The sequence below is a fragment of the Malaclemys terrapin genome, chromosome 4 (genome assembly GCF_027887155.1).
Source record: "Malaclemys terrapin pileata isolate rMalTer1 chromosome 4, rMalTer1.hap1, whole genome shotgun sequence".
In the NCBI taxonomy this organism is placed as follows: domain Eukaryota; kingdom Metazoa; phylum Chordata; order Testudines; family Emydidae; genus Malaclemys; species Malaclemys terrapin.
Genome location: NC_071508.1, coordinates 82272750 through 82300645, shown reverse-complemented (window position 1 = coordinate 82300645; position 27896 = coordinate 82272750). Strand labels below are relative to the sequence as shown.

At 40.7% G+C, this 27896-nt stretch overlaps 1 protein-coding gene across 1 annotated transcript in view; it reads left to right on the top strand.

Annotated features, from left to right (window-relative positions):
- The first annotated feature begins 3497 nt into the window (after positions 1 to 3497).
- SPI1 (Spi-1 proto-oncogene) overlaps positions 3498 to 27896 on the top strand; it is a 30583-nt gene continuing 6184 nt past the window's right edge. Inside the window, exons 1-3 of the mRNA XM_054026787.1 lie at positions 3498 to 3815; positions 12339 to 12432; positions 24814 to 25001. Of these exons, the coding sequence (XP_053882762.1) occupies positions 3771 to 3815; positions 12339 to 12432; positions 24814 to 25001 (327 nt within the window). The 5' untranslated portion in view covers positions 3498 to 3770. The remainder of the gene's footprint in view (positions 3816 to 12338; positions 12433 to 24813; positions 25002 to 27896) is intronic.

Here is a 27896-nt window from a genome sequence, read left to right as displayed (position 1 = left end):
ATCCTCAAATTGACTTCTTCTGACTTTCTAATGCTGCCCTTTACCCCTAAACCAAATTAATGCAAATGCTATTTTCAAATAGATACAAATATTTAAAATTACAAACAAACAAACCTAGAACAATGTCAATGCAAAACCAAGGAACCTCTGATTCCCTTAATTTGTGTAAACCTTGGCCTTCATTTACCTGCTCATCTTGCTTCTTATTTTTTCTATGTCTTGTACAATTTGAGTTTGGAAGCTTTTCAAGGCAGAGATTATGTTTTATCTGTAAAATGGCATGCACTGTATAAAAACTAAATTATATTAACGGAGACTCTGGGACCCTCCACTTTGGTTGGAGAGAGAAAAAAACCCACCTGAGTTTGTCTCTGATGGGAACAGATAGTGAGAAAGAGAAAAATCAAAATAATTCTGAGAACTTCTTTATAAACACTTGGTCTTTTCCATGGATGTGTCTGACAGAGTGAAGCGGGGGGGGGGGGGGGGTAAATGGGATAAGCCTCTTGCATTTTAAAATTCATGGCCTGATTAAAACTATATCTATACAATAGTGTGCTATTATATTATAATCTGGAAACCCACCTGTATATATGTAGTTCCACATATATACAGTCTAATCTCATAAAACGTTCAGGGATCCGGAGAGGCTGGTGCAAATTTACATCCCTTAATAGGCATCCTTTTAGGAATGAGCAATGATGGATACACTCTTAATTCAAAGTGTACCTGAATTTATTAAACTACTTATAGACTCATTTGGGTTGGAAAGGACCTCACAAGTGACTTTGAACACTAAGATACCACAGTGATAGGCTTGGTATAAAAACACAGATTAGATAGTCATCTAGGCTGAATCACAACAGGATTGTTATTTTCCCTAACCAAAATCTAGTACTCTAAATTAGTGTTTTGCCTTAGCCTTGAACATTTCAACTGAGGGTGATTCTACCACTTCCCTGGCAGCTTGTTCCATTGCTGGACTGTTCTTAGAGTTACAGCGTATTTCCTTCCGTAGCTCAAGTTTTATGACTTCTTATTCTGTTCTAATTGACAAAGTACGATAATTGACACCTATCCTCTTTCTAGCATTCCTTTGAGTACAGTGAAGCTCGTGGAACACATCCATCCTTATTAGGTAATTTCCTGTCTTAAATGACGACCCCAAAGTATCTTCTAATATACTGACTACAGTTGAATTTTGTCATTAGTAGAAGGCCACCTGAATTAAGCACCACTTTTAACTTTTTTTTACCTTCCAGTGGGTGCTTAAGATGTGTTTCACTGTACTAACAGTCAGTTAGCATGTCTTCCCTATACATGATGTCCAGATAGCCACGACTACTTTTGTTCAGTTTATCATCTGTTATAACCACAGTCCAACCAGTTATCCATATTCAAGATTTGTGTATTTCATTGACTTCACATTTGTTTGTAATCTTATTTTATTGATTTCTGATCATTTTTACATTTTATGATCAACAATGTGCTTTATTTTAATCCTAGTCTTTCAAGTACTTTTGATCCCTTCACAGATATGCATCATCAATAAATTTGATTAGTGAACTCCCCTCTACAAGCTACAAGTCACGAATGAAAATATATATAGGACTGGACCCAGAATGGATCTCTGTAGGATCCTACTTGACAATGAACCATTAATGAGGACTCCACATTTGATTTTAGCTAATTTTGTATCTCTTTTAGAGTAGTTACATCTAATCTATATTTCTGTAGTTTTCCTTTTTTTCTTACTAACATCAAGGTCTACCCAGCTGCTGCATTCCCTTTACCCACTAAGCTTGCTACCTATCAGAGATGAAGGTGGTCTTTTATGTGAACCGTTTCCCAGCTTGTTTTCCTCAAGGTAAACTACAAGATTTTTTGGTGCCAGCAAAATAGGAATGTGAATCTTAGGTACCAGTCAGTACGGAAGAAAGTCAATCTAGGACATCAAGAGTTAACCTCCCACCATGTCCCAGCCACAGCCCATTGCTAATATGGTTTGTTTGTTGGGTTCTTCAGGGCTGGGAAGGAGAGGAACTTGTGACCGGCCTTTGGTTTTACCAGTGTAAGAGGGAGGAAGCTTGCACTTTAGCTGAAATTCCCCCACACATAGTCCCAGGTGAGCGGTGAGCATGCTCCTGTCAAAAGCAGAACCTGTGGCCCAGGGCATAGAATGAAGGGGAACAATCCAAACAACCACAATTCATTTTTCCAAAATAAGAACAACTAATTGCAAGATGAGGAGGCATTTTGCAGAGCTAGAGAGAATGTCAGCTCTACACAGGCTGCAAGGCCTCAACCCCCACACCCTGCTCCATGCCTCCTCGTTTTCCTGTCAGCACCAGGCACAATGATAGGACACATATTTCCAGTGCAGCCACATATAAGTAAAACAGCAGGACAGAGAGAGGGAGGAATGATGTATGGGAAGAAGGGCTGGTGCAGCCTGCTCAGGAAAATGTTAGGATCTGAATCTTCAGATTCTTTACACAAAGGGACAGGTACACCCCCCTCGCTGAGTTTCAGAGCCCAGGCTACAACCTCAGCCTGAACATCTACACTGCTATTTTTAGCCTTGTAGCATGAGTGAGTTGACCTGGGCTCTGAAACTTGCTGCCACAAGTCTTTTTTTGCAATGTAGACGTACCCAAAAAGGGACACTTTTCCACTCCCCACTGTTGCTTTCCCTTTCCACAGTCCAATAAGTTCAGAGACCTCAAGGAAACATATGAAGGGTCTTAAACACTTTCAATGAATCATTTAACTCCATATTAGAAGCAATTATTAAGCCGTGTCCATGGGTTCTCTTCAGCCTTTTGAATGAACTTAAGACTATATCTTTGAGCATGCATTGCTCCCAGAAAGGGATATCATGGACACTGAGATATGTTGCTGCATCACTCCAACACAGGGCTACAATTGATGCAGGTTCTTGTAACTGTATTAACATCATAGGCAGCATCACTAACTCAGGTCTGTGTTACTGCATTAAACCAGAGAGCTGTAACATCTCTGTGCTTCAACTCTACTTGTATGAAGCATTCTATTCTCTCACTGTCAATAAAAAACAACAAAGAGTCTGGTGGCACCTTAAAGACTAACAGATTTATTTGGGCATAAGCTTTCGTGAGTAAAAACCTCACTTCTTCGGATGCAGCATCCTTGCATCCGAAGAAGTGAGGTTTTTACTCACGAAAGCTTATGCCCAAATAAATCTGTTAGTCTTTAAGGTGCCACCAGACTCTTTGTTGTTTTTGTAGATACAGACTAACACGGCTACCCCCTGATACTTGACAATAAAAAACACTGCACCAGTATGCTTGTTTACTGGTGGGGCCTGCGCTGTTGGTTATGTAGTAAGCACCTGCCTATGGCAGATCTGGCTGGTGACAGACTTCCTGTTTCAGCACTACAACTCCTTGAAATGAGATTTATGCAAACTGGGTTTGAGGCTGATGTGATGTCACACTGAGCTGATACAGCCCAGGGACTATCTCCCTTCTACAGACATTTGATAAAATCAGGAACTTCAGATAAGTCCAGGGAAGGTTCTCACCTCAGAACCTATTACAGAAAAGTATGAAAGCTAATTAGGGCCCTTCTCCTATCCTGAGATCCATTACAACAAGGGGACTTCAAGGAGTCCAAAGATCTCACTTTTGTTGTGTTGTGTTTTTTTGCTTTTTTTTTAATGCAACTTTTAAAGTCAGTTATTCTGGATGTTTGAAAATTGAAATTAGAAAATTCACTAAGAAGTTGGCTGAATGTTGCAAGCTTGCAAAATGGAAGGATTTCCCCTCATTTCCCCTGTGAGTATATGGGGTTAATTCCAAATATGGCTCATTGGGTTCAGCAACAAAAGACAAAGCAAATTAGGATTTACTATTTGAGAATGCCTCTTTTTGTCTGTGTTTGTAATGCCTGAAAGTTGGGCTCAGGTCAATGTATAAAGCTAGTGACAAGTTTTCTAATGAATGGAAAGTTAATGTTTGCTCTCTGAACTTGTATAGTTTCTGAGTATTTTTATATTTTATGGATGTAACACATCAGTTCTCAAAAGTTGGCTTTGTGGTATAAAAGCTGGGTTTTGTTTGAGGTTGTAATTATTTATAATCTGTATATTTAAACATAATTTTATGTATTTAAAGTATCTGCCAGTCTGTGAGATAAAAGCGACCAAGTGCTGGTTTTATATTTTGGAAACTCCACGGCTGCTTGCTATTTGCAAGGGACAAGATTCTAGTCTCTGGATTCAGTTTCTATAGATTTTGAGATTTTTATCTTAAATACGAGTGAAATTTGTGTTTTTGAAATAATCCTAAATCTCCCCTACTTCACTCCACCCATCTGTGTATAATGGGGTTGAAAACTTTCCTTTTTTGGACTATAAAAAGTCAGCTAGAAAGTTCAAGATAAAACCTTAACTAAATCTCTACATTTTTTTCCAGAGACACAAACTTTCCTTTTTATAAGTGATCGTTGGATTTTTCTGTCCCTTTTGCCTTTGAAGCTTTGTTACACTGTTAACTCTTATTTTAAAGTAATTAACTTGGGGTTATTGTTTATTAAGAAAGTTGTTTCACCAGCCGGCTGTTCAGAAACACTAGCTTTGTAATGGGGAGTTTCTGAATTAGAATGGGTGGGTGATGGCCCTGGGTACACTTGTTAACTCTATATAAATTCCAGAGAAGTCAAATGAGGGGATTTTATTTGGCACATGCTTTACTTACAGGCCATGTGTACTCAGTTAGGAAACGGTACAGCCCCAGGGACACTTTGGCAAAATTTGTAGCAGGTTTTCTCTTTTTGCCATCTCCCATCGCCCTACCCATCCTCCAAAAAGATACCCCTTTTAATGCTTTCAGTTGTTGGCATCCATGATGGTAGCAAAATGTGTGTGACTGCAACACGATCTCTCTCTTCACACACTATTGCAACATTTCTCAGACTAGGACCATGGGATCCATATCTTATTAACTAACTAACTAAGCCATAGTTTATTAGAAAAGTTGTTTCACCAACCTGCTGTTCAGAAACACCAGATTTGTAATGTGGCGTCTCTGAAGTGGAATGGGTGGGTGATGAGCCTAGGTACACTTGTTAACTCTATGTAAGTTCCAGAGAAGTCAAATGAGGGGATTTTATTTGGCACATGCTTTACTTACAGGCCATGTGTACTCAGTTAGGAAACAGTACAGCCCCAGGGACACTTTGGCAAAATTTGTAGCAGGTCTTCTCTTTGCCATCTCCCATCGCCCTACCTATCCTCCAAAATTATACCCCTCAATTTCTTTTAATTGTTGGCATCAATGTTGCTAGCAAAATATGTGTGACTGTAGCAGGATCTCTCTCTTCACACAGTATTGCAACATTTCTCAGACTGGAGACCATGGAATCCAAAAGTTGCCCCACGGGTGGAAGGAGCATGCAAAATTATTAGTGTCCCATGTTGCCTACATCAGTCCAGTCAGTCTGTCTGTGAATCTGTCAGGATCATAATTTGAAAAGGATTTGAGTGAATTGAATGAATATTGAGATTTCCACTGTTCTCCATAAATGACTCTCTGGGCTTGTTTTGAGGTCATGCCACAATTCTGAATTCTCTGACAAGCATTACTACAAAAACTGACCCAATCTTCCCTTGGAGTCTTGAGGGAAAAGAGAGAGAAGGGGTTTCCTGACTGCTCTAAGGGTCTCATTCACCTATAACACTCTTTCTGAGGAGTCTCTCTTCCACTCTCAAATTCCAGGGTGTGGAGTGAGTGAAAATCCAACACCATCTCCCCATTATTATAACCTTTGTTAATCCATTCAGATTGGAGTTCTAGCTACACTCTGTTCAGAGAAGAGACTATTTATAGTGGAAATAGAATCACATCTTATTGAAGCACCTGACAGAACAAATATTATTTTCTGATTTATGTGATTAAAAATATTCAAAAATAGATTACTTTGTATTTTCCACAATTTTTATATTTTGTTTTGAATTTAGGTGCTTTGCGGGGCAGCAATTTGAGCACACACAGTTTCACTGTAAGTGGCTGGCCCACTGGGACTCTTTAGGGGACAGACATTAGCTGTTTATAGAGACAGGGTTTCTGTGAAGTGACACTTCCCTCTTCTGTCCCTCCCCTTTCAGTTTAGGGTGTGTCTGTAACTGCCTTCCTCCTGATTCTGCTAGAGAACCATTAGGCTTGGTTTGGAAAGTGATGGTTGAATATGGTTTAAAAGTCACAGTTTCTTTCTTTGGAGGTTAAACAATTAAGGTGGAAGACGCAGTGGGAAGAATCCTATAAACTGGGACAAATGTCCTCTCTAGTGCACTTCTGGATCTAACTACTTTAACACCAAGGCAGAAAGGTCTACAATGTAAACCTCTGTCTCGTGCTGCCCTGAGATGCCTGAGAATTTCTAAGGAGCTGCCTGTAGAACCAACAGCTTTGGTGTGAAATTTTGTGTGTGAGAGAGGGGAAAGAAACCTTCCATATACAGCACGTCCAGCACACCTGCATTTCCTGTGTGGGCCACTGAGTCTGTGGAGTTAACATGATTTCCCCATCCTTTCTAAAAAAGAGTTTTGTAAATTTTTCCAAGGAAATAAGGTTGCGTTTGTCCATAAACCAGTGTCAGCTGCACATCACGGGGAGCTGTGTTGGGTATTTCTGAATCACACACAAGGGAGAAAAAAAACAAAACAAAAACTCAAACAGAATTCAGTAAATGTACAATTTGATTGAACCATATTCACACACCAAGGGGGAAAAAAACAAAAACCCAAACAGAATTCAGTAAATTTACAATCTGATTGAACCATATGACAAAATCTTAGAGAAAAATATTCAGACTATTACTTGGAATTCAGTTGGAACACTTGCAGCTCTTCTCAACTTCTGTCATTTACATTGTCCAAATAGCTTTGTAGCTCGTTTCTTGCTGCAGTAATTTTATCTAGGTTTGCCAAACCAAGGGGAAGGTGGGGCAATTCTCCCTTTAATTTCAATGACATATTTGATTTGTGTGTTTGCTGAACACTTGCTTGAGGTCTTGGATAACATACTGTAGCTCAGGGCATGTAGGAAAGGAGACCAGCTTCAAAGCACAATCAGTTCCTAGCAAAACTTCCTGTCACCCTTCCTCAGAGGGCATGGAATCATCATAATACACATCAACTAAAATCTCTAAAAAGTAAAATATGCTGCTCTTTTGTTTCCTGTCTGGAAAAAGGTTTCAGATCAATGTGTATCACAGAAGTAATAATGGCTTAAAATACCTGGTAAAATGTGTGCCTGGTTGGGGGGCTCCAGAAGAGGGCAGGCTAGCCCAAAGTGCATGGTGTGGGGAGGCCAAGAGACCTCAGGAGCACATGCTGGTGTCAATGGGAGAAGAGGCTCAGGGAAAGCTCTTCTCTCTTCCTGATCATAGACAAAAATATAAGTTTAATGAAACCTAAAGCAGAAACTAAACAGTGATTTAAGGAGGGACTTTGAGATGAATTCTATGAAGGATTGATAAAACATTCAGTCTTACTATGACAGAGTTCATCAAGGAAAAGGAGAGAGAAAACAGAAATTGTCCATCAATTTATTATCGATCTTCACATATCATTCATCCCACCCATACAGCTGAGAGAATCTACTTAGATACACTGGTGATAGGAAGTTCCATTTTAAGGTCCTTGTGAGGAGCAGACTTGCATGGGATGCAAGAATTAATATGATATTTTTCCTTTGTCCAAGGGAGCAGTGACCAGGAAGGCCAATAAACCACAAGGCAGAGAATCTTAGGCCAAATTTTTCAAAATAGGGTGTCTAAAATCTAGGCATCTAAATTCATAAATAAATAAACCTAAATAAAAGAAGCCTGATTTTTAGAGGCGCTGAGCACCCAGCTCCCACTGAAGACAGTTAGATTTGTGAATGATAATCAAGTTTGAGAGACTACTGGCTGGTAAAAATTATACTGAAACGGGGGAATATGGAAAATTTGCTACTTGATATTTTCTTTCTGGAACTGACCTCTTCTCCCATCAGACATTTGCCCAGTGCCTTTCTTCCTGTAAATACTGATGGCAGAACACACCTCATGTGACTTTGGAGTTCTCTTGTGTGGGAGGACTTGGGGGAAGAGGTCAGTCCCAGAACAGAAGTAATCATGTAAAAAGTTTTCTCTGTGTCTTCACCTCACTCCCAAATTTGGGGAATCACAAGTAGTAAGGAAAAAATATTAGGGAAGGAGAAGCAAGGAGGAAAGAAGAAAGTTCTATCCCTTATCTAAAACTGGTAGTATTTATCTATTTTGGGACCACTGCTTGGCCTTCCTGCCAAGGGATGCATCTTCAGAGATATGAATGTGAAGTTGGTTATGCTTTATAAAACTTTTTACGGATGACAGGTGGCAGCTTTACAGATTTCCTCTGTGGTGGCTGAGGCCCTTTCTGTACAGGATGCTGCTGTGGAATGTGTTGAGTGAACCTTTCTGGAACTTGTTTATGTGTGGCTGAATATGTTTCAACGATACAGCACTTGATCCATCTAGCTATGGAGGATTGGGATGCTTTCAGACTCAGGTATTTGGGGTGAAAGGAATACATAGATGTTTTCCTGAAATGTTCCTGTATTACAAAGGCTAATATTTTAACTGCACTTTGCATAACTAGCACGTGCAATTCTTTTTCTTTTGTGTGTTGAAGTTTCTGTCAAAAAAAGTAAGAATTATTTCTTATGAGTTATGAGTGGGGGGAGAGTCACTGGTGGTTACAAATGACTAAGAAGAAGCACTAAGGCTCATGTCTTCTAAGAGGAGAGATTTCAGAAATTCTTACTGACATGACTATATCCAGGCTGCATGTATATGGAAACAAAATACAGTGAGTTAAGTTGGAGAGACAGTGGAAGCTAGAACATCAGTTCAGAACATTATCAAGCTGGTCAGACTCTTGAGCTTTAATACAGACCAGACTCCTGTTTTTTTCCCCACTATGAAGAAAATTGAGTACGACACTCAGCACTTTTTCTCTTGAGGGATCGTTATCATCATTAGCTGTTGGAGGTGTGAGAAATCTGGATTACTTGATGTTTCTGATCACTTGTAATTGGAGAGGGCATGAAGAAAGGCTGTGGAGGAGAAACCAGGAGGACCAAAGAGTATCCATGCTGTACTCTGTCCTGTACCCACCTATCTGAAATCTGAGAAGTGGTATATACTGCCCTGTAGGCCTATTTCTGGATGGACACAGGTTCTGTTGCAGTCATACTGACCTGGAAGGAGGGGTTGGACTCATTGTGATCTGGGCTTCCCTTCAGTGTTTTGGGACTAGGTCTTAACCCTCAAATAAGAGGAGTCCCTTTTCTGGTACCTCTTGTTTGTGGGTACAAGTGAATACAGCTTCTGTCCTGTGTGAGAGCTTACTGTCCTTCTTGGACTTTTGCTTGTCCTGGTTGTTAGCTACCACTTTATCAAGCTTTTCCTGAACAGCTGTACCTGAGAATTTTGAGGCATAGAAGATTTGCTTTGAATAAATTATCCACTGGCCAACAAGTTAGTTCTATGGATTCTCTAAGGCCATGGCAGCAATCTGTCTGCCTCTTTAGTATTGTTTTTAATTGAGTTGTGGCTTTTTAGGTCATCTCATCAGAACATTCTAACAGGTGGTGCTAACAAAGTCATGGTGCCAGTGAGGCTTTGAAGGACACTGAAAAAGCTTCAAAGTCCCTTCCAAGGTTCACTTCTATCTTTCTATCTTCTTTATCCTTTGGGAAGAAATCCCCCTCTATAGAATTGCCACATCCTTTTCCAGAAGTGCTGCCACTGCTGCATTGATCTTGGAGAAAAAAAGTCTTTGGGTTCTAGGACCCTGTAGCATTTCAGTGCTCACCCTTTCCCCTTTGTTGTGAGTTTCACGCTCCACCCTACTGCCATCTTTGAAGGAGTAATCAATGAGGAAAGGCAAATTCTGTTTTAATTTTCAATGGGAAATACTTCTCCCATGTGCTAGCCTGCTCATCTTCTTGTTCTGGCAGAATCTTAATGGCAACCATCACCTTACTCCCCATGTTTTCAAACAAATCTGGGGGGAGGGTGGGAGAGAGAACCTCTCCTGCTTCTCTAGCTTGGTTTTATCATACTTCAAAGCTAAGAGTACCCCCTTCTTCAGCGGAGGAAATACATCTAATGGCAGGAGATGAGGATCTGGAATACTTTCTGATTTTTTCCTGTTTTTTGGCCTTTTGGTGTTTCTTTTGAGGTGGTGGTCATCAGTCCTTTGAGCAGTCGCTTCCTTTTGGGCTGATGTTCCCTTTTGTATCTTAATCATCTTGGGTGGGAGGGAGCTCCTAAGCCACAGTACACATCATCAGATACATAATTAGAGAGGAGAAAGCACAGAGGGTCAGCCCTAGGACTCCAGAGCTTCTTTTTGGCAATAACGAGAGTCAGAAAAGATACCAGACTCTTTCCCAAGTGACTCAATTACCTACTTAAAAACCTGGGCTGCGACCCTGAAACTTTTCCCTTGGATTGAATTGGATTGGGGGTAGGTGAGTTTGGGGAGATTTTTTAATTTAATTCTGAAGAGTGTACAATCAGTGAAGACAGTCAGTTCCAGGAATACTTGGCTGTTTGGGGAGGGATGCATAGGCCCTACCAAGTCAAGTCTAGATGCCCTTTCCCTGGTCATAGCAAGGGGTGCATAGGCTGGGAGGAATTATGGCAGACATCCTCCTTTGTAGCTCCTGAGAAGGCCTCCTTGTGCTGTTTGGATTCCTCTGCCATGACGAGGGAGGGGAAAACAAACAAGGGAAGGAGCATGGCAGGGGTTCCCATTTGGGGACCAAAACCCCTAAAATTTCAGTCACTTAAGGGAGAGAGGACAGAATGGGGGGAAGGATTTTGATTACTGTCACTCCAAATTTTGATTTAAAAACTAGGATTGCAATAAAAAGTGGGATCACTCAGCAGCCACTCTGCAGTGTTAAAGGCAGAGAATCTAGCAGAAGGGATGTGGACGAGTCTGAAAAGCCTGTGGCATTTTCACAAAGAAGTGTAGCACATATCTCAGGCTGGGGGAGAGGTCAGAATATGGAAGCAAGATATTAATTGGAATGATGTTTTAAAAATATGTGTCATCTAATTTATTAAATTATTTTCAATATTTGTGTTGCTCTTGAACGTTAATTAAACAAAACATCCCAGGATAAGAAAAAATTATAGAAATGTTTATATTTATCTCCAAACTGTAATTTCCTCTCGCAGCAAAGTCTGAGAGACTATTCATTGTACTTGACATTGTAAGAATTTCCTGTTTCTCCAGAAAGAAAGTACTACAACGAAGTTATTTGGACAAAAGTTTAACGAAGTCCACTGCATAATACTGCACTGTTGTTGCTTTTCTTGAGCTTGGAAATGGGAACTGCTTGTGATGTCGGCAGTGGTCTAGACTCCAGGGATCTATTAGATAGTGCTGGGAATGGGAACCGCCAAAAGAGAGAAAGATTAATTTTTTTTTTAGTCTGGTGAAACAATTGAGTTATGCATAACTAATATTAAACACCACCAAATTTATTTAAAAATACCTTACTCCATTACATGATATACACGCTGTAGTGTCCAGTGTTTGGGATTTTCCAGGGGACTGAAACACTTCAAGGAGAACAATACAAATGCTTACAGCACCAGTGAACTTTTCTGAACACTGGTCCTGGACAAGTGATCAGAAATGAAGTGTTTCAGTCTTGTAGTCCCAGCATGACCACTCACCTATATCCACACACTAGCAGTCACAAACCTCAGCACCATTCACATAGACCACCCACAAGCACCCAGAGCCAGCATTTAAGGCAGAGGTCTGCTTGCACTGGTGATGGGGAGGAGGGAAGAGAGTGGGTATCTGCCAGTACTAGGGAGGAGGCATGCATGCTGTCATCTGTGCTGGTAGCATAGCATCATGGCCTGTGCTTGGTTTCCAAGAGCACAAGAGCACACCTTTCCTACAGCATTATACAAGTCCTTGAATTATTTTTCTTTCCAACTGCTAGCCAAAGGACTATGTAGGATGAATGGGATCTCCTTGTCTACGGCAATGATAGCAGCAAACTCATTTCCCATTGGCTCCCAGGAGGTGAACTTCCTTTATTGCAGGCCGCTTTTTGGTTTCTATTTTTTCCTCATTCCCTGCTAGTAAAATAAGAACTTTTGAAGACCCTCCTCTCCCCATCCCCTCCTTGACAGATAGTGTCTTGGCATCCCCCTTCCCCTCCTGTGCCTAACTGATCTAAATAATTGTGAGAGAGTTTTGTCCAGGCTCTCAGGCCTAACCATTCCTCCTCTCTCTGCAGCCCTCAGAAGACGTGGTATCCTATGAGTCAGACCTCTACCGTCAGCCCCATGATTATTACCAATATCTCAACAGTGATGGAGAGAGTCACGGTGGTAAGTTTGAAAAAAATCTCCCTGAAGCATGCTACATCTTAGGATCCTGGAGAAGAGAGATTTAGGGCATTCAGGGAGGAAGCAAAGATGCCATTTATGGTATATGGAGTAAATACATGTATTTTGGAATTAGTAACAATATTTATTCATCCAACACAATCTCTCAATCCAAATCAAACTCATTCACCTAGTTTCAGAATGCTCAAGGGACATGGATTTGTTCTACCCTACTTCTCTGACTCACTTCCATCTCTACCTCTCCTCTGACTTCAATTCTAACTATTCAGTTTTCTTCTTCAATCTCAAATGTATTTCTCCGAGCTCTTGACCACCTTCAATCCCACATAACCTACTCTTCTATCTTGACCTACCTGAAACTTTCACCCTCCCCCAGACCCTGAGAATATGCCTCTCTTTAAATCTGTTTATACCTGCCTTTTCTCATCATCTTACAACTGATTGTATGTAAACTGGTTTACTTTGAAACACATGTTAATCTGTTGTTTCAATTTATACATGTGATATCCAATTAATGTTGAATTAGAGCTGTGGTGTACCTGGAGCTTGGAGGGCCTGTTGGTGTTTTGGCTAGGATTTAATTTGGTGGATTCCTATATTTTAAAAATCCTATTAGAATTAAATCTGGGCTTTGCTCTGGTGGATGTAAGATCTCATTAGTGTTTGAGCTGAGCCAAGTCTGGACTCTTTTGACATCATTAATGTGATAAATGCAGGAAACTGTTCAGTCTGTATCATCTGAAAGTGTGACCATTTTCCTAGTTGCCGTGAACACTAACTGAGCACATCTCTGCTGATCCTGCATTATTATATGAAACAAACCACAATTAATAATTAATAAAAATATTTCCTTTTTGATAGTTAATTTTTGAAGTATTTTCAAATGTTCTGGGGGCACTGAGCTCAGTACTCACTCTGAAGTGAGACCACCCCTCACTGAGTGATCCACATCTCCTTCTGCAGCACAACATCCGACCAGCACCATGCTGGGACATCAGTCAGTATTGACTCAAATTGAAAAGCATCCGCTACTGTACCACTCATAGCAGTTCCTCAGATTTCCCTGGAAGGTTCCCATCCATGTAGTAATCAGGGCCATCCCTGCTTAGTTTAAGAGATCTAACAAATTCACAACAGAATGTACTATAGCTAATAAGAGAGATGGCATAGGACAGCAAGTTTCTGAAGAAGCTTGGGATGTTTAATTTAAAAAAAACCAAACTACCTAAATCTGCTCTTGACATTGCATTCACAGACCAGATATGAAATTTCTAATTGCACACTAAATAAGGGAAAGAGTAAGGGAGTAATCCTATTTTGACCCAACTACCACCGTAGCTTTTGTGAAGGCATATTGGTCAAAATAGTCAAATTTGAATGCCTAAAGAAAGGCACTTAAATCTAGAGATGCATATTCAGGTGTTTTATTTTATACACCCAAATTTGAAAACATTGACTTTAACTGCTCTGTGCCTCAGTTTCCACATCTGCAAAATGGGGATTATACTCATCTAACAGATTGGTTGTGACAGTTAAGTAGTTAATATTTTAAAAGTCCTAACACTCACCAGAATGCATTCACGTGTGTATGCGCACACACTGCCCCTGCCATGCATCCACTCCTTCCAACCTCGGCCCCAATTCTGCATATCACTTAAGCACATCTTTAATAATGTGCTCAAGTCCCACTGGAAATCAACAAGATTTAAGTACATACGTAAGTGCTTTGCTGAATCAGGGCCCTAAGGACACCCAGGCCCCCAGTTTATATGGACATTTGCCCCTTGCTAAACTTTTCTAAATGTTAGCAACAGTGCAAAATCTCCAACACACACATACAGCTGGGTTTCAGTTCTCCTACTAGAGGTGGTTAGGCGGGAACAATACCTCACAATCCCAACACACATTTCACATAAATTATTGTTTATTTGTATTGTGGTAACACCGGCAATTTGCCACACATTGTCCAAACATATAGTAAGTCACAGTCCCTCCCCTGAATTTCTCACTATCTAGGACAACAAGCAAGAAATAAGAAGTAAAGGAGAGAAATAAACCATACAAGTCAACTCTTTTGCTGTTTCCTATAAATATCAGCCATCCCCAAGTTGGCTAATTTCTTGTAGGCATTACAGTAGCAATGAGACTTGAGGAGGGATATAAAAGAGCACAGGAAAGAGACTTTACAACCTATTTTAAGGGGTGTGTTCTTTGTGTAAGGAGTGGTGTGGAGGAAAGTGCAAAGACGGTTGTGGGATAAATGGACAAACAAGGAGTCAGGGCTGGTGGTGGTATCAATGTAGTAAAAGGGGTGTCAACATGATAAAATACAATAACAGATTAGTAGCGAGGGGCAGAGTGTGAAGGGTTCATTACGCTTAAGATGTATTCCAAAAATATATCACAAGGCTTTTTCAAAAATCCTCAGGACAGCCCTGGTGTGATTATGGTGAGCAGCAGACCTCTAAAATTGGGGCTATAGCAAAATAATTATTAATTATTTTTACTAATACTTTAGTAAGCCAGTAAGTATTAAATATCAGCGGAGTAGCCGTGTTAGTCTGTATCCACAAAAACAACGAGGACTCCAGTGGCACCTTAAAGACTAACAGATTTATTTGGAAAGTGGGTTTTTTTACCCACGAAAGCTTATGCCCATGCTGTTAGTCTTTAAGGTGCCACCGGACTCCTCGTTGTTCCAGTAAGTATTGTGTAGCACATTTTGTAAGACCAATGCAGTCTTAGGGTATGTCTACATTTCGAGCTGGGGGTGTGATGCCCAGCTCAAGGAGACACACACTAGTTCTCATTGAGCTAGCATGCTAAAAAGAGAGCATAACCATGGTGGCACAAACTGTGGGATGGGCTAGCTGCCCCAAGTATATGCCTAGGATCTTGGATGGGTATGTATTAGGGATCGCTAGCCTGTTCTGTTGCTCACACCACTTTGGCTACACTATTTTTAGTGCATTAGCTCAATGAGAGCTAGCATGGGTATGCCTCCTCAAGCTGGGAATCAGCCTCTCCAGCTCGAAGTGCTGACATATCCTTTAAAATACGAGACTTCAATGTAGGAGACTTCATTGTAGCTCTGTGATTAAATTGTTGCTGAGCACAGGGGAGACCACCAAGTTTGTGTGAGAGAGTTAAAGTGTTGTCAATGCTCATAATTTCATATTTTATCGCCATTTCATGTTGTTCTGTGTTTTTCTTAAAGCGCCAGATCCTGGAATAATTTGATTACATAAGAATTTCAACTTCCATTTTTAAAAAAGTTTATAGCCCTCATAGTTGCAGAGAAAAGCAAGATTGAGTCCTAAAAGCTCAAGATCCAGAAGACAATTAATAAAAACAGAACTATATATATATATATTAGGGCTGTCAATTAATCACAGTTAACGCACGAGAGTAACTCAAAAAAATTAATTGCGATTAAAAAAATTATTCGTGATTAATCACAGTTTTAATCGCACTGTTAAACAATAGAATACCAATTGAAATGTATTAAATAATTGGATATTTTTGTACATTTTCACGTATATTGTATTCTATGTTGTAATCAAAATCAAATTGCATATTTTTATTACAAATACTTGCACTATAAAAATTATAAACAAAAAAATAATATTTTTAAATTCACCTCATATAAGTACTGTAGTGCAATCTCTTTGTTGTGAAAATGCAATTTACAACTGTAGATTTTTTTTGTTACATAACTGCACTCAAAAACAAAACAATGTAAAACTTCAGCGCCTACAAGTCCACTCAGGCCTACTTCCTGTTCAGCCAATTACTAAGACAAACAAGTTTGTTTGCATTTACAGGAGATAATGCTGCCCTCTTCTTATTTACAATGCCACCAGAAAGTGAGAACAGGCATTTGCCACTTTTGTAGCCAGCATTGCAAGATATTTACGTGCCAGATATGCTAAACATTCATATGCCCCTTCATGCTTCAGCCACCATTCCAGAGGACATGCTTCCATGCTGATGACGCTCGTTAAAAAAATAATGCGTTAATTAAATTTGTGACTCAACTCCTTAGGGAAGAATTGTTATGTCCCCTACTGTTTTAACTGCATTCTGCCATATATTTCATGTTATAGCTGTCTCGGATGATGACCCAGCACATGTTATTCATTTTAAGGACACTTTCACTGCAGATTTGACAAAACACAAAGAAGGTATCAATGTAAGATTTCTAAAGCACTCGACCCAAGGTTTAAGAATCTGAAGTGCCTTCCAAAATCTGAGAGGGACGAGGTGTGGAGCATGCTTTCAGAAGTCTTAAAATAGCAACACTGCAGTGCAGAAACTACGGAACCCGAACCACCAAAAAAGAAAATCAACCTTCTGCTGGTGGCATCTGATTCAGATAATGAAAACGAGCATGCTTCGGTCCGCACTGCTTTGGATGGTTATTGAGAAGAATCCATCATCAGCATGGACGCATGTCCACTGGAATGGTGGTTGAAGCATGAAGGGACAAATGAATCTTTAGCGCATCTGGCATGTAAATATTTTGCAACACCGGCTACAACAGTGCCATCAGAACACCTGTTCTCACTTTCAGGTAACATTGTAAACAAGATGCAGGCAGCATTATCTCCTGCAAATGTAAACAAACTTGTTTGTCTGAGCGATTGGCTGAACAAGAAGTAGGACTGAGTGGACTTGCAGGCGCTAAAATTTTATATTGTTTTATTTTTGGATTTGGATTATTTTGTACATAATTCTACGTTTGTAAGTTCAACTTTCATGATAAAGAGATTGCATTACAGTATTTGTATTAGGTGAATTGAAAAGTACTATTTCTTTTGTTTTTTTACAGTGCAAATACTTGTAATCAAAAATAAATATAAATATAAAGTGAGCACTGTACACTTTCTATTCTGTGTTGTAATTGAAATCAATATATTTGAAAATGTAGAAAACATCCAAAAATATTTAAATAAATGGTATTCTATTATTAACAGTATGATTAATCGCACGATTAATCGTGATTCATATTTTTAATTGCTTGGCAGCCCTAATATATATATAAAAAAACATAACACATCTGTTAATGAAGAGGGGTCACTGTGTTTTACCCCTATCAAAAACCAAATGAGCAAAACAATAAAAATAAAAGAAATGAGGGAATATATAAAAATAAAATATCATGATTTGGGGGAGCTGACTCATGAGTTTTGAATGCTTGGCATTACTGAAATGATCAGATTTGTTAATTAGTAAAGTGAGAAGTAATGAGCTTATCTATAGTTATAGACAAGGCGGCATTTCTCTGGGAAGGGAATGATTCTGCAGAGAATCAGAAGTACATTTTGCAGAGGCTCTCAGTATTTTCCCTGATTTCCTTTATTTTTATTTTTTTGCTCATTTGGTTTTTGATAGAGGTAAAACATAGTGATCCCGCTTCATTAACAGATACTTTTCTATAGCCCAATTTCCATCCTCCTAGTTGTCTAGCTAGTATTCACTGAGCAAAGGCAAGAGAACATCAACTCCTGTGAGATGAAGGATGCTAGAGAGGTTCAGCTATGCTTTCTAATCCTGGACTAAAGCCATTATATCTGGTGTGGATATCAAAGCCTTTAGATTAGGGCTGTCAAGCGATTAAACAAATTAATCATGATTAATTGCATTGTTAAACAACAATAGAATACCATTTATTTTAAATATTTTTGGATGTTAACTACATTTTCAAACATTAATTTCAATTACAAAACAGAATACAAAGTGTACAGTGCTCACTTTATTTTTGATTACAAATATTTGCACTGTAAAAAAAATTATTTTTCAATTCACCTCATAGAAGTACTGTAGTGCAATCTCTTTATCATGAAAGTTGAACTTACAAATGTAGAATTATGTACAAAAAAACTACATTCAAAAATAAAACAATGTAAAATTTTAGAGCCTACAAGTCCACTCAGTCCTACGTCTTGGTCAGCCAATCTCGCAGACAAACAAGGTTGATTACAATTTGCAGAAGATAATGCTGCCTGCTTCTTATTTACAGTGTCACTTGAGAATAAGAACAGACATTCGCATGGCACTGTTGTAGCTGGCGTTGGAAGATATTTATGTTCCAGATGCGGTAAAGATTTGTATGTCCCTTCATGCTTCAACCACCATTCCAGAGGACAAGCTTCCATGCTGATGGTGGGTTCTGCTTGATAATGATTCAAAGCAGTGCAGACTGATGCATGTTCATTTTCATCATCTGAGTCAGATGCCACCAGCAGAAGGTTAATTTTCTTTTTTGGTGGTTTGGGATCTGTAGTTTCTGCATCAGAGTGTTGCTCTTTTAAGACTTCTAAAAGCATGCTCCACACTTCGTCCCTCTCAGATTTTGGACGGCACTTCAGATTCTTAAACTTTGAGTCAAGTGCTGTAGCTATTTTTAGAAACCTTCTTTGCGTTTTGTCAAAGCTGCTGTGAAAATGTTCTTAAAACCGATATATGCTCGGTCATCATCCGAGCCTGCTATAACTTGAAATATATGCAGAATGCGGGTAAAACAGAGCAGGAGACATACAATTCTCCCTCCAAGGAGTACAGTCACACATGTAATTGACGCATTATTTTTTTAGCAAGCATCATCAGCATGGAAGCATGTCCTCTGGAATGGTGGCCGAAGCATGAAGGGGCATACAAATGTTTAGCATATCTGGCATGTAAATACCTTGCAACACCAGCAATAGGTGCCGACTCCATGGGTGCTCCAGGGGTAGAGCACCCATGGGGAAAAATTGGTGGGTGCTCAGCACCCACCGGCAGCTCCCCGCCCCCGCACCAGCTCACCTCTGCCTCCGCTCCGCCTCCTCCCCTGAGCCTACCATGTGCCCTCTTTTTCCCCCTCCCTCCCAACACTTGCGCCATGAAACAGCTGTTTCGCGTGGCTGGGAGGGAGGTGGGGGAATGCGGCACGCTCGGGGGAAGAGGTGGGGCCAAGGCAGGGATTTGGGGAAGGGGTCCAATCGGGGCAGGGAGGGGGCAGAATTGGGGCGGAGACTTTGGGGAAGGGATTGGAATGGGGGTGGGGCAGAGAAATGGTGGAGTCGGGGCGGGGCTGGGGGGAGTGAGCACCCACCGGCACCGGGGAAAGTTGGTGCCTATGACGCCAGCTACAAAAAGTGCCATGGGATCACCTGTTTTCACTTTCAGGTGACATAAAAAAGAAGCAGGCAGCAGTATCTCCCGTCAATGTAAACTAACTCGTTTGTCTTAGTGATTGACAGAATAAGAAGTAGGACTGAGTGGACTTGTAGGCTCTGGAGTGTTACACTGTTTTGTTTTGAGTGCAGTTATGTAACCAAAAAAAAAATCTGCATTTGTAAGTAACACTTTTACAATAAAGAGATTGCACTACAGTACATGTATGAGGTGAATTGAAAAATACTATTTATCATTTTTACGGTGCATATATTTGTAAAAAAATAATAATATAAAGTGAGCACTGTGCACTTTGTATTCTGTGTTGTAATTGAAATCAATATTGAAAATGTAGAAAAACATCCAAAAATATTTAATAAATTTCAAATGGTATTCTATTGGTATAAGTACAATTAATCACAATTAATTTTGTGTGTTAATTGAGTGAGTTAACTGCAATTAATTGACAGCTCTACTGTAGAGCAATTATTGCATCCCAGCAGGCCAACATCCTCTATGTGTGTAAAGACAATGAGTTCAGGGCTCATCACTGTCCTTCCTTTAACCTTTCACTACATAAAAGACCAAAACAAACATGGTCTCCATGTCTCTACAACAGAGAATTTTCTCACATCCTCTTTCACTTCACATGAAATTTTTCAGAATGACTCCAGAGTGCAGATACAGCTTGGCTTTTACTGACGCTGTCCTTGAGCCACAAAGTAGACACTTTCATTTCCTAAGTGTTTCTCCCCTTTCTTCTCCTCTCTCTCCACCTTTGCATCTTTCTGACCAGTAAGGAACAACTACACCTCATTACCAACTTCAAACCTACAAAGAACTTATAAAAGAAAAAACTCCAACTCAAATTGATAATAGTAATATCTGGGGAAGTGGATATTTATAATTTCCCATCTTCTGGTGCGCAGTGCTGACACCTAATGTGGTGCAGCATACCTATCCACACCTGAATGCTCTGACGGTAGGGATACTTGGAGACAGACATGGGGATTTATCTTTCAACATCACCAAAATATATTGGATTAAGAAAGTTTTGCTCAAGAGCAGAACTGATTGATAAATAATTCACTAAAAAGAAATAGGGACTGTCCTCCCTTCACAAGGGTTGTTGCATACATGGGAGCAGTATTATGCATGTGGGTACAGTATTGTGTTACGTTAACTTATGACATGGTGCAGGTTTGTTACCTATCTGTGGCATGTGGTCGGTGTGGTAACTCCCAAGATGGTGCATAATTATCATCATCATCATCATATCTGAATTGCAGCTACTTTCTTATAGTACTTCAGTAACATGTGTTGTGTTGTTGGCATCCTTTCGTCTCTGAGGAGACAGTGGGAATTGCAGCCTATGATGTAGATAGACGATTTGCAATGTCTCATGTGACTGAATAGTCCAATTCGAGATTTGCATGATCTTTGGCAGTTATTGCAAATGTACGTATCTTGGTTGGGAGCTGCTTGCTTCCTAAGGGCTCTTTTCTCTTCAAGCTGTAGGAGCCAGCTCCAGTCATAGACTTTGATGCCCTGATGGAGACGATGGCACCACTTGTTACACAATTCAAATAAAAATGGAATTCATTGTTGAATAGGCCAGGTGACAGTGATTAACAGGGGTGGGAATTAATAGCATTCTAAAAGTTAATCTAGCTGTCCAGAAGAGCCTTAACAAGGAAGTTCTAGAGGTAGCAGAGGCTTTGACAGGAGTTCCAACAAATGAAGAGACATCCTGAAATATAGAAGAAACAATTGCTATGAAAAATGGCTACAGAAGGATTCAAGGAAGCCTGCTGGGAAGCACTCACAATGTTCCTATTTAGGAATGAAGATTACAAAGGCTGCACATGTATGAAGCATAACTCGTTACCTCTTTGGTAGCCATGGTTACTGATGGTGGGAAGTTCCACAAATGAGGACTTGACACTGAGGACACCCAGAGTTTCATCCTGGGGTCAGTTACGGCATCCTTGCTAATCTTAGTTATTACACTGGGTTGCAGAGAGGTGGTCTTTGAAAAAAGTCAGCCCCAGCCTATTGAGGGTTTTTTAAAGATTAACACTAGACCCCTCAAGCAGGTCCAGAACAGGCTGAGGAGCCAGCGCAGAGCACTGTTTACTATGCTCTCATCAGTTTGTCACCCAAAAGATGGGCTGCCGCCTGTTGGATCAATTGGAACATCTGTGGTCAATCCTAAGTAGAATGTGTTGTGACAATCTAGACTGGTGAAACTGGTGAATGGATCATTGTGACTAAGTCTGCATGTGAAAACAAAAGGCTCAATCTTCTAACTAGACAAATAATCCTCTGATAGGATAGCCCAAACCCTCCTATTGAACATTCCACCTTAGGTAACCTATGGACCCACACTCTCACACAGCCCGTCATACCCTGGACTGGATTCGGATGTTAGATTTTAACATTAAAAAAAATGGCAGGAACCATCCTAATATCCTACTCAGACCACTTCCTCTTCCAGGTATAAATAAAACACTCTCACATTGCAAGGCAAGAAACAACCACCCTCATGTTTCCCCTCTGAAAATGCGTAAACTGTTGGACCTTGCCAAATTTCAGACCTTGCTTACAGAAAAACGAAGAGCCCAAGGAGTAGAATTAGTGAGGCAACACAACTACTCCTTGACTACTGCTATAGACTCCCAAGCATCCCCTCCCACACATATTGACATGAATGACCTGTGATAGAAAAAGTAGAAAGGAAGAAAACAAGTATGGGTGGCCAAAAATCATTTGATACAAACAGTCCCAGAGAAATAATTTCTACAGACCTTTGCCACTGTCACAAAGGAGGCAAAGGGTATGTTTACACTGCAATCACAGGGTGTGACTGCAGCTGAAGTAGACATACCTGAGCTAGCTTTAATCTAGCTAGCTTGGGTCCTGGAGCAGCGAAGCTGCGGCAGCGCGTGCTTGCCCCTTGAGAAATTACGCAGGGTTCCAGGTGGGCTTGTACAGCTTGTGCTGCCGAGGCTTCACTGCTCCCATACCCAAGCTACCTCGGATACATCTACTTGAGCTGCAATCACACTGTGATTGCAATGTAGTCATACCCCAACCCCCCCCCCCCTCCCCATTTCTCCTCTGCCATAGCAGCACATGTTGCTGTGAACACATCATCCTGGGGTTCTAATCTCTGCACTGGCTCCCCCGTGAATGCAGAATCCAATTCAAAGTTAGTGTTCTGATTTTGAAAGCTGTCCATGGGATTGACCCTAGCTACTAGAGAGACTGCCTCTCCCACTGTGACCACGATCTCCCGTGACAGCTGTGTTAGACTAGAACAATGAAACCATCAAACCATGGGAGAAGCTCATGACAGTAGGAGACAACTTTCACAGGAGCTGGGGCTAGACTAAGGAACTCACTCCTGAAAGAAAAGAATGAGCACAGACCTCACCACATTCAGAACTAAATACAAAACTCATCTTTTCCATTTAGCTTTATCTCAGTAAGTTCTTCATGCAGCTAAACCCAGAAACAAACACGTTTACTCACATACACACGAACAAGCGACAATTCTAAACAACCCCAGTCCCCAAAACCCTATAAACTGATTAAGCTTCTCTCCCTTCTCAGTCTGAAGGAAAAGTGAGACTATTATTCTTATTTCTGCTTTTGATACTTGGAAAGTGCTCAGATACTTTGCTGACGGCTGACATAAGTACCTAGATACAGTCACGTACAATGACATCACATCACAGAACAAGGACCAGTTGTCCCTCTCATTCTGACTTTAATGCAACTACACTTGGAACAGTTCTACCCACCACATATCAGAAAGATGTTGACAAATGGGAGGGAATTCTGAGAAGAGCAAAAGCATGATTAGGGGGCTGGAAATACTGATTTATACAGAAATATTAAGAGAGCTAAGTATATACAGCTAGGCTAAGTGACAATTAAAAGTATGTTGAAAGGGCACATAATAGCAGTCTGCAAATATGTGAAGGGTGAGACAAATGATTTTAAATAGTACAAGGGGCTAGAACAAGGAGTAACGGGGTATAAGTAAGAAAGGGAAAATTCAGGGTGAATATCAGGAAGGGCTTTTTGACAATTAGACGTATTAGATGGTGGAATACTGTCAAGGGACATGGTGGAAACCCCATCAATTCAGAGAGTTAGTGCTAGATTTTAAAACCTGAGTACACCCAAATTTGTGCTTATAATTATTGACTGTGAGTGAAATGGAGCTTGCAAAGCCTCCAGCTGTCCCTTGGGAGATTCTAAATTATGCATCACCAATACAAAATTCTGCAGCACACTGAAAATTTGGGGCAGCATAAACTGAACAATAATCCAAAATTGAGACCAGTGTTGACTTTAAGTTCAAGATAAATAATGCAAGAAATAGTGTACTGGTTGCCTTAATCTTTTTAATTAAAAAAAAAAACAAAACAACCCCCTTTTGAATGTATCTGAATCTGTCACAGAAATTTCTAGTGTGCCACAAAATTTAGCACTGCCATGCTACAGAAATGAGGGGGGCTTGCCTCAGAATTTAGGCCCACAGTACAACAAAGTAAACAGGACTCACCAATAGCTCCTCTTCCCCATCTCATCTTGTAAGATTCTGTATATGCATGTGTGTGTGTGTGTGTGGTATAGTGAGGCATGATTCCATGCCGACTCTAGCAGTACACCATGTTCTTTCTGCAACATATAGATGTGATGGGGCCAAGTGGAAAATGGAAAAGATTATTTGTGGGGAGCAATCTGTAATTTTTTTTCTCTCTCCTCCTCACCCCACAATGAGGAAGACTGTGATGACATTGAGAGGCAAGAAAAATTATTGCAACATACTAGCCCCTGGGTGAAATTTAAAAAAATTTACTTGGCCCTAAAAGAAACAACTTTACCTTTTGTCCACAGAGCAAAGGGTCAGCATTTACCATTTCTGCAACATATAATATATTCCCTTTGAGACCTATTAGGTGTCTGTCTGATGGTATCATTCTACTGAAAGTTGCCATAGGATGATTGGCCCCCATCAAGGCCATCTTGGAGATGAGGAGACGTTGTTCACAGGCAGGATGATCTATGTAGAGTGTTATTTAGGGGTCTGGTCACTACATGGGGAGAGGGGGAACAGGGAGTGAAAAGGTTTGATGAATGCTGCATGTTTCTCACCTCTCTATTAACAGAGAATTGTTCCATTTCTTTTAGACCATTACTGGGAGTATCACCCACACCACATGCACAGTGAGTTTGAGAGCTTCGGGGACAACCAGTTTACAGAACTCCAGAGCGTACAGCCACCTCAGCTGCAACAGCTCTATCGGCACATGGAGTTTGAGCAGATGCATGTCCTAGACTCGGGGATCCCAACCACACATATTGGCCTCAACCACCAGGTAGGGTTGTCACCTTTTGCACAGAATATAGGATGACAGTAAAGAGCATGGAACAAGAGGCATCAGAGACTGAGCAGTGTTTTGCCAAAGGTGTTAGTGAAATGCAGGGTACAAGTTATGGATCTTGACATAAAACTCCCTAAGGAAAGGGTTAAACAGAAAGCCTAGCCTAGAGTCCCACAGAAGGGCTGGCTACAGCAACCACGCTAAGGAGAAGTGTTGGTTAAGCACATTTGTCTGGATGGCGGCTCACAGGCTCTCTTTTCACTGCTAAAGGAAGTGTGATTTTTTAGAGCTGTGTAGAGAAAGGGTCATTCTGTTTCGTAGAGGATTTTGATATTTGGCTTTGTTCCAATTTGGAACATCAACATAAATCAAATATTTCAAATTTCTCCACAAATGAGAATGGAGCCCCAGCTCTGGGGTAGTATACTTGGCAGGTTGCCCTGGAGCTACAAACCCTGAGGTCCCTGACTTGAATGCAGTCTACCTGGCAGGCTGTTCTGAAAGCCACAGATCCTGGAAGCCCTGGCTCCAAGGCAGTTCTACAGACATGGACACAGTGGTGTCTTAGCTGAGGTTTTGCAGATGGAATTGCCGTGTAGGGCTGACCATAAATTATGAAACACATGTTCTGATGATTTTCAACACTCACCCATCCCTTGTAACACTTTAGCAAACATTTAACATTAAGGACCCACCCACTTCCTAATGCATTACATAACTGATGGAAGCCTCTTAGCTATTTATGCCATTAATGCTCAGAGTAAATAGGACTTGTGTATGTATGTATCTTGTTTTAATTAAACAGCCTAGGAGAAAATACCCTGCGTCTATGTGGCTAATTTTTCTTCCAACAGGAAACTCATCCACTGCAAAGCCTCAAAATCTACCACACAGCAAACACAACAATAGTATGTGAAATGTAGACTATAGGGTGCAGATGCAAACAAACAGAATCAGGTACTGACAAAAAGACAGGGAAAAAAAATGCGTGGGACACCACTCTGCGAGGAGCTTCAAGCTGTTCCAGTTCCAGCATTTAGACGAGCTGCTGAAATGCAGTGACTGACCATTATGTCCATCCGAAGGCTGAGAATGAGCATTGACCCCACTTTGTTTCCTTGTAAACATCACCGAATGGCGGCAGAGAAGGAGATTTTGCCCATCCCGCTGCTTTGTTCCACTCACCCATCCGCGCCTTGTCTGGCATTTCAGTACAGAGGTGATAGGGCTAATTCCGTCCATGGAAGCCAAAACAGGGAAAGAACAGGTTACGGAATAGACAAATTAGATCTATTAAGGATGACAGGGCCTGATGAAAATCATCCTATGGTACTTAGGGAACTAGCTGAAGCAATCTCAGAACCCTTTGCAATTATCTTTGAGAACTCATGGAGGATGTGTGAGGTCCAAGAAGACCTGAGAAGGGCAAACACCGTACCTATCTTTAAAAAGGGGAACAAAGAAAACCCAGAGAATTATAGACCAGGCAGCCTAACTTCGATATCCAGAAAGATATTGGAAAAAATTAACAAACAATCAATATGTAAGCACTTAGAGTAGCGGTTTTCAAACTGTGTGGGCAGGGACTCCAAAGTGGATTGGGACTCCATTTTAATGTGGTAGCCAGGGCTGGGTTAGATTTGCCAAAGTCTGAGCCCCATCACACAGAGCTGAAGTCGAGGCCAGAGGGCTTCAGCCTTGGGTGGCGGAGCTCAGGTTACAGGCCCCCTACCTGGGCTGAAGCCCAGGGGCTTTGGCTTTACCCTCTTCCCCCAGGGCAGTGGGGCTTGGGCTTCCCACCCTCCCCGCGGGGCTTGGGCAGGCTCAGGATTCAGTCCCCCCTACTGGGATCATGTAGTAATTTTTGTTCTGAGAAGGGGGTTGCAGTGCTACGAAGTTTGAGAGCACCTGACTTAGAGGATAATAGGGTTATAAGGAGTAGCCAGCATGGATGTTAAGAACGAATCATGCCAAATCAACCTAATTGCTTTCTTTAACAGGGTTACTGGCTTAGTGGATAGGAAGGAAGCAATAGATGTGATATCTTCATTTTAGCAAGGCTTTTAACACAGCCCCACATGACATTCACATAAGCAAACTACGGGAATGTGGTCTAGGTGAAATTATTATAAAGTGGATGCAGAACTGGTTGAAAAACTGAACTCAAAGAGTTGTTATTAATGGTTCGCTGTCAAACTGGGAGCACATATCTAGTGTGGTCTTGAAGGGGTCAGGCTTAGGACTGGCACTATTCAATAATTTCATTAATGACTTAGATAATGGAGTAGAGAGCATACTTATAAAATCTTTAGACATCAAGCTGGGAGGGGTTGCAAACACTTTAGAGGCAAGGATTAAATTTCAAAATGACCTTGATAGTTTAGAGAATTGGTATGAAATCAACAAGATGAAATTCAGTAAAGACAAATGCAAAGTACTACACTTAGGAAGGGAAAAAAATCAAATGCACAAGATGGGCAATAATTGGTGAGGTGGTAGTAATTGGGGGCGGAGGGGAACTGTCAGGGATAGTACTTGGTCCTGCTAGTGAAGGCAGGGGAATGGACTTGATGACCTTTCAAGGTCCCTTCAGTTCTATGAGATAGGTATAGCTCCATATTTATTTAGTACTGCTGAAAAGAGTCTGGGGGTTATGGTAGATCACAAATTGAATGTGAGTCAGCAAGGTGAAGCAGTTGTGAAAAAAGCTAATATAATTCTGGGGTATAATAATGAGTGTCATATGTAAGACAGAGGAGATAATTGTCCTGCTGTACTCGGCACTGGTAAAGCCTCAGCTGGAGAACTGTGTCTAGTTCTGGGATCCACACTTTAGGAAAGCTATGGATAAATTGGAGAGTCCAGAGGTGACCAACAAAAATGATAAAA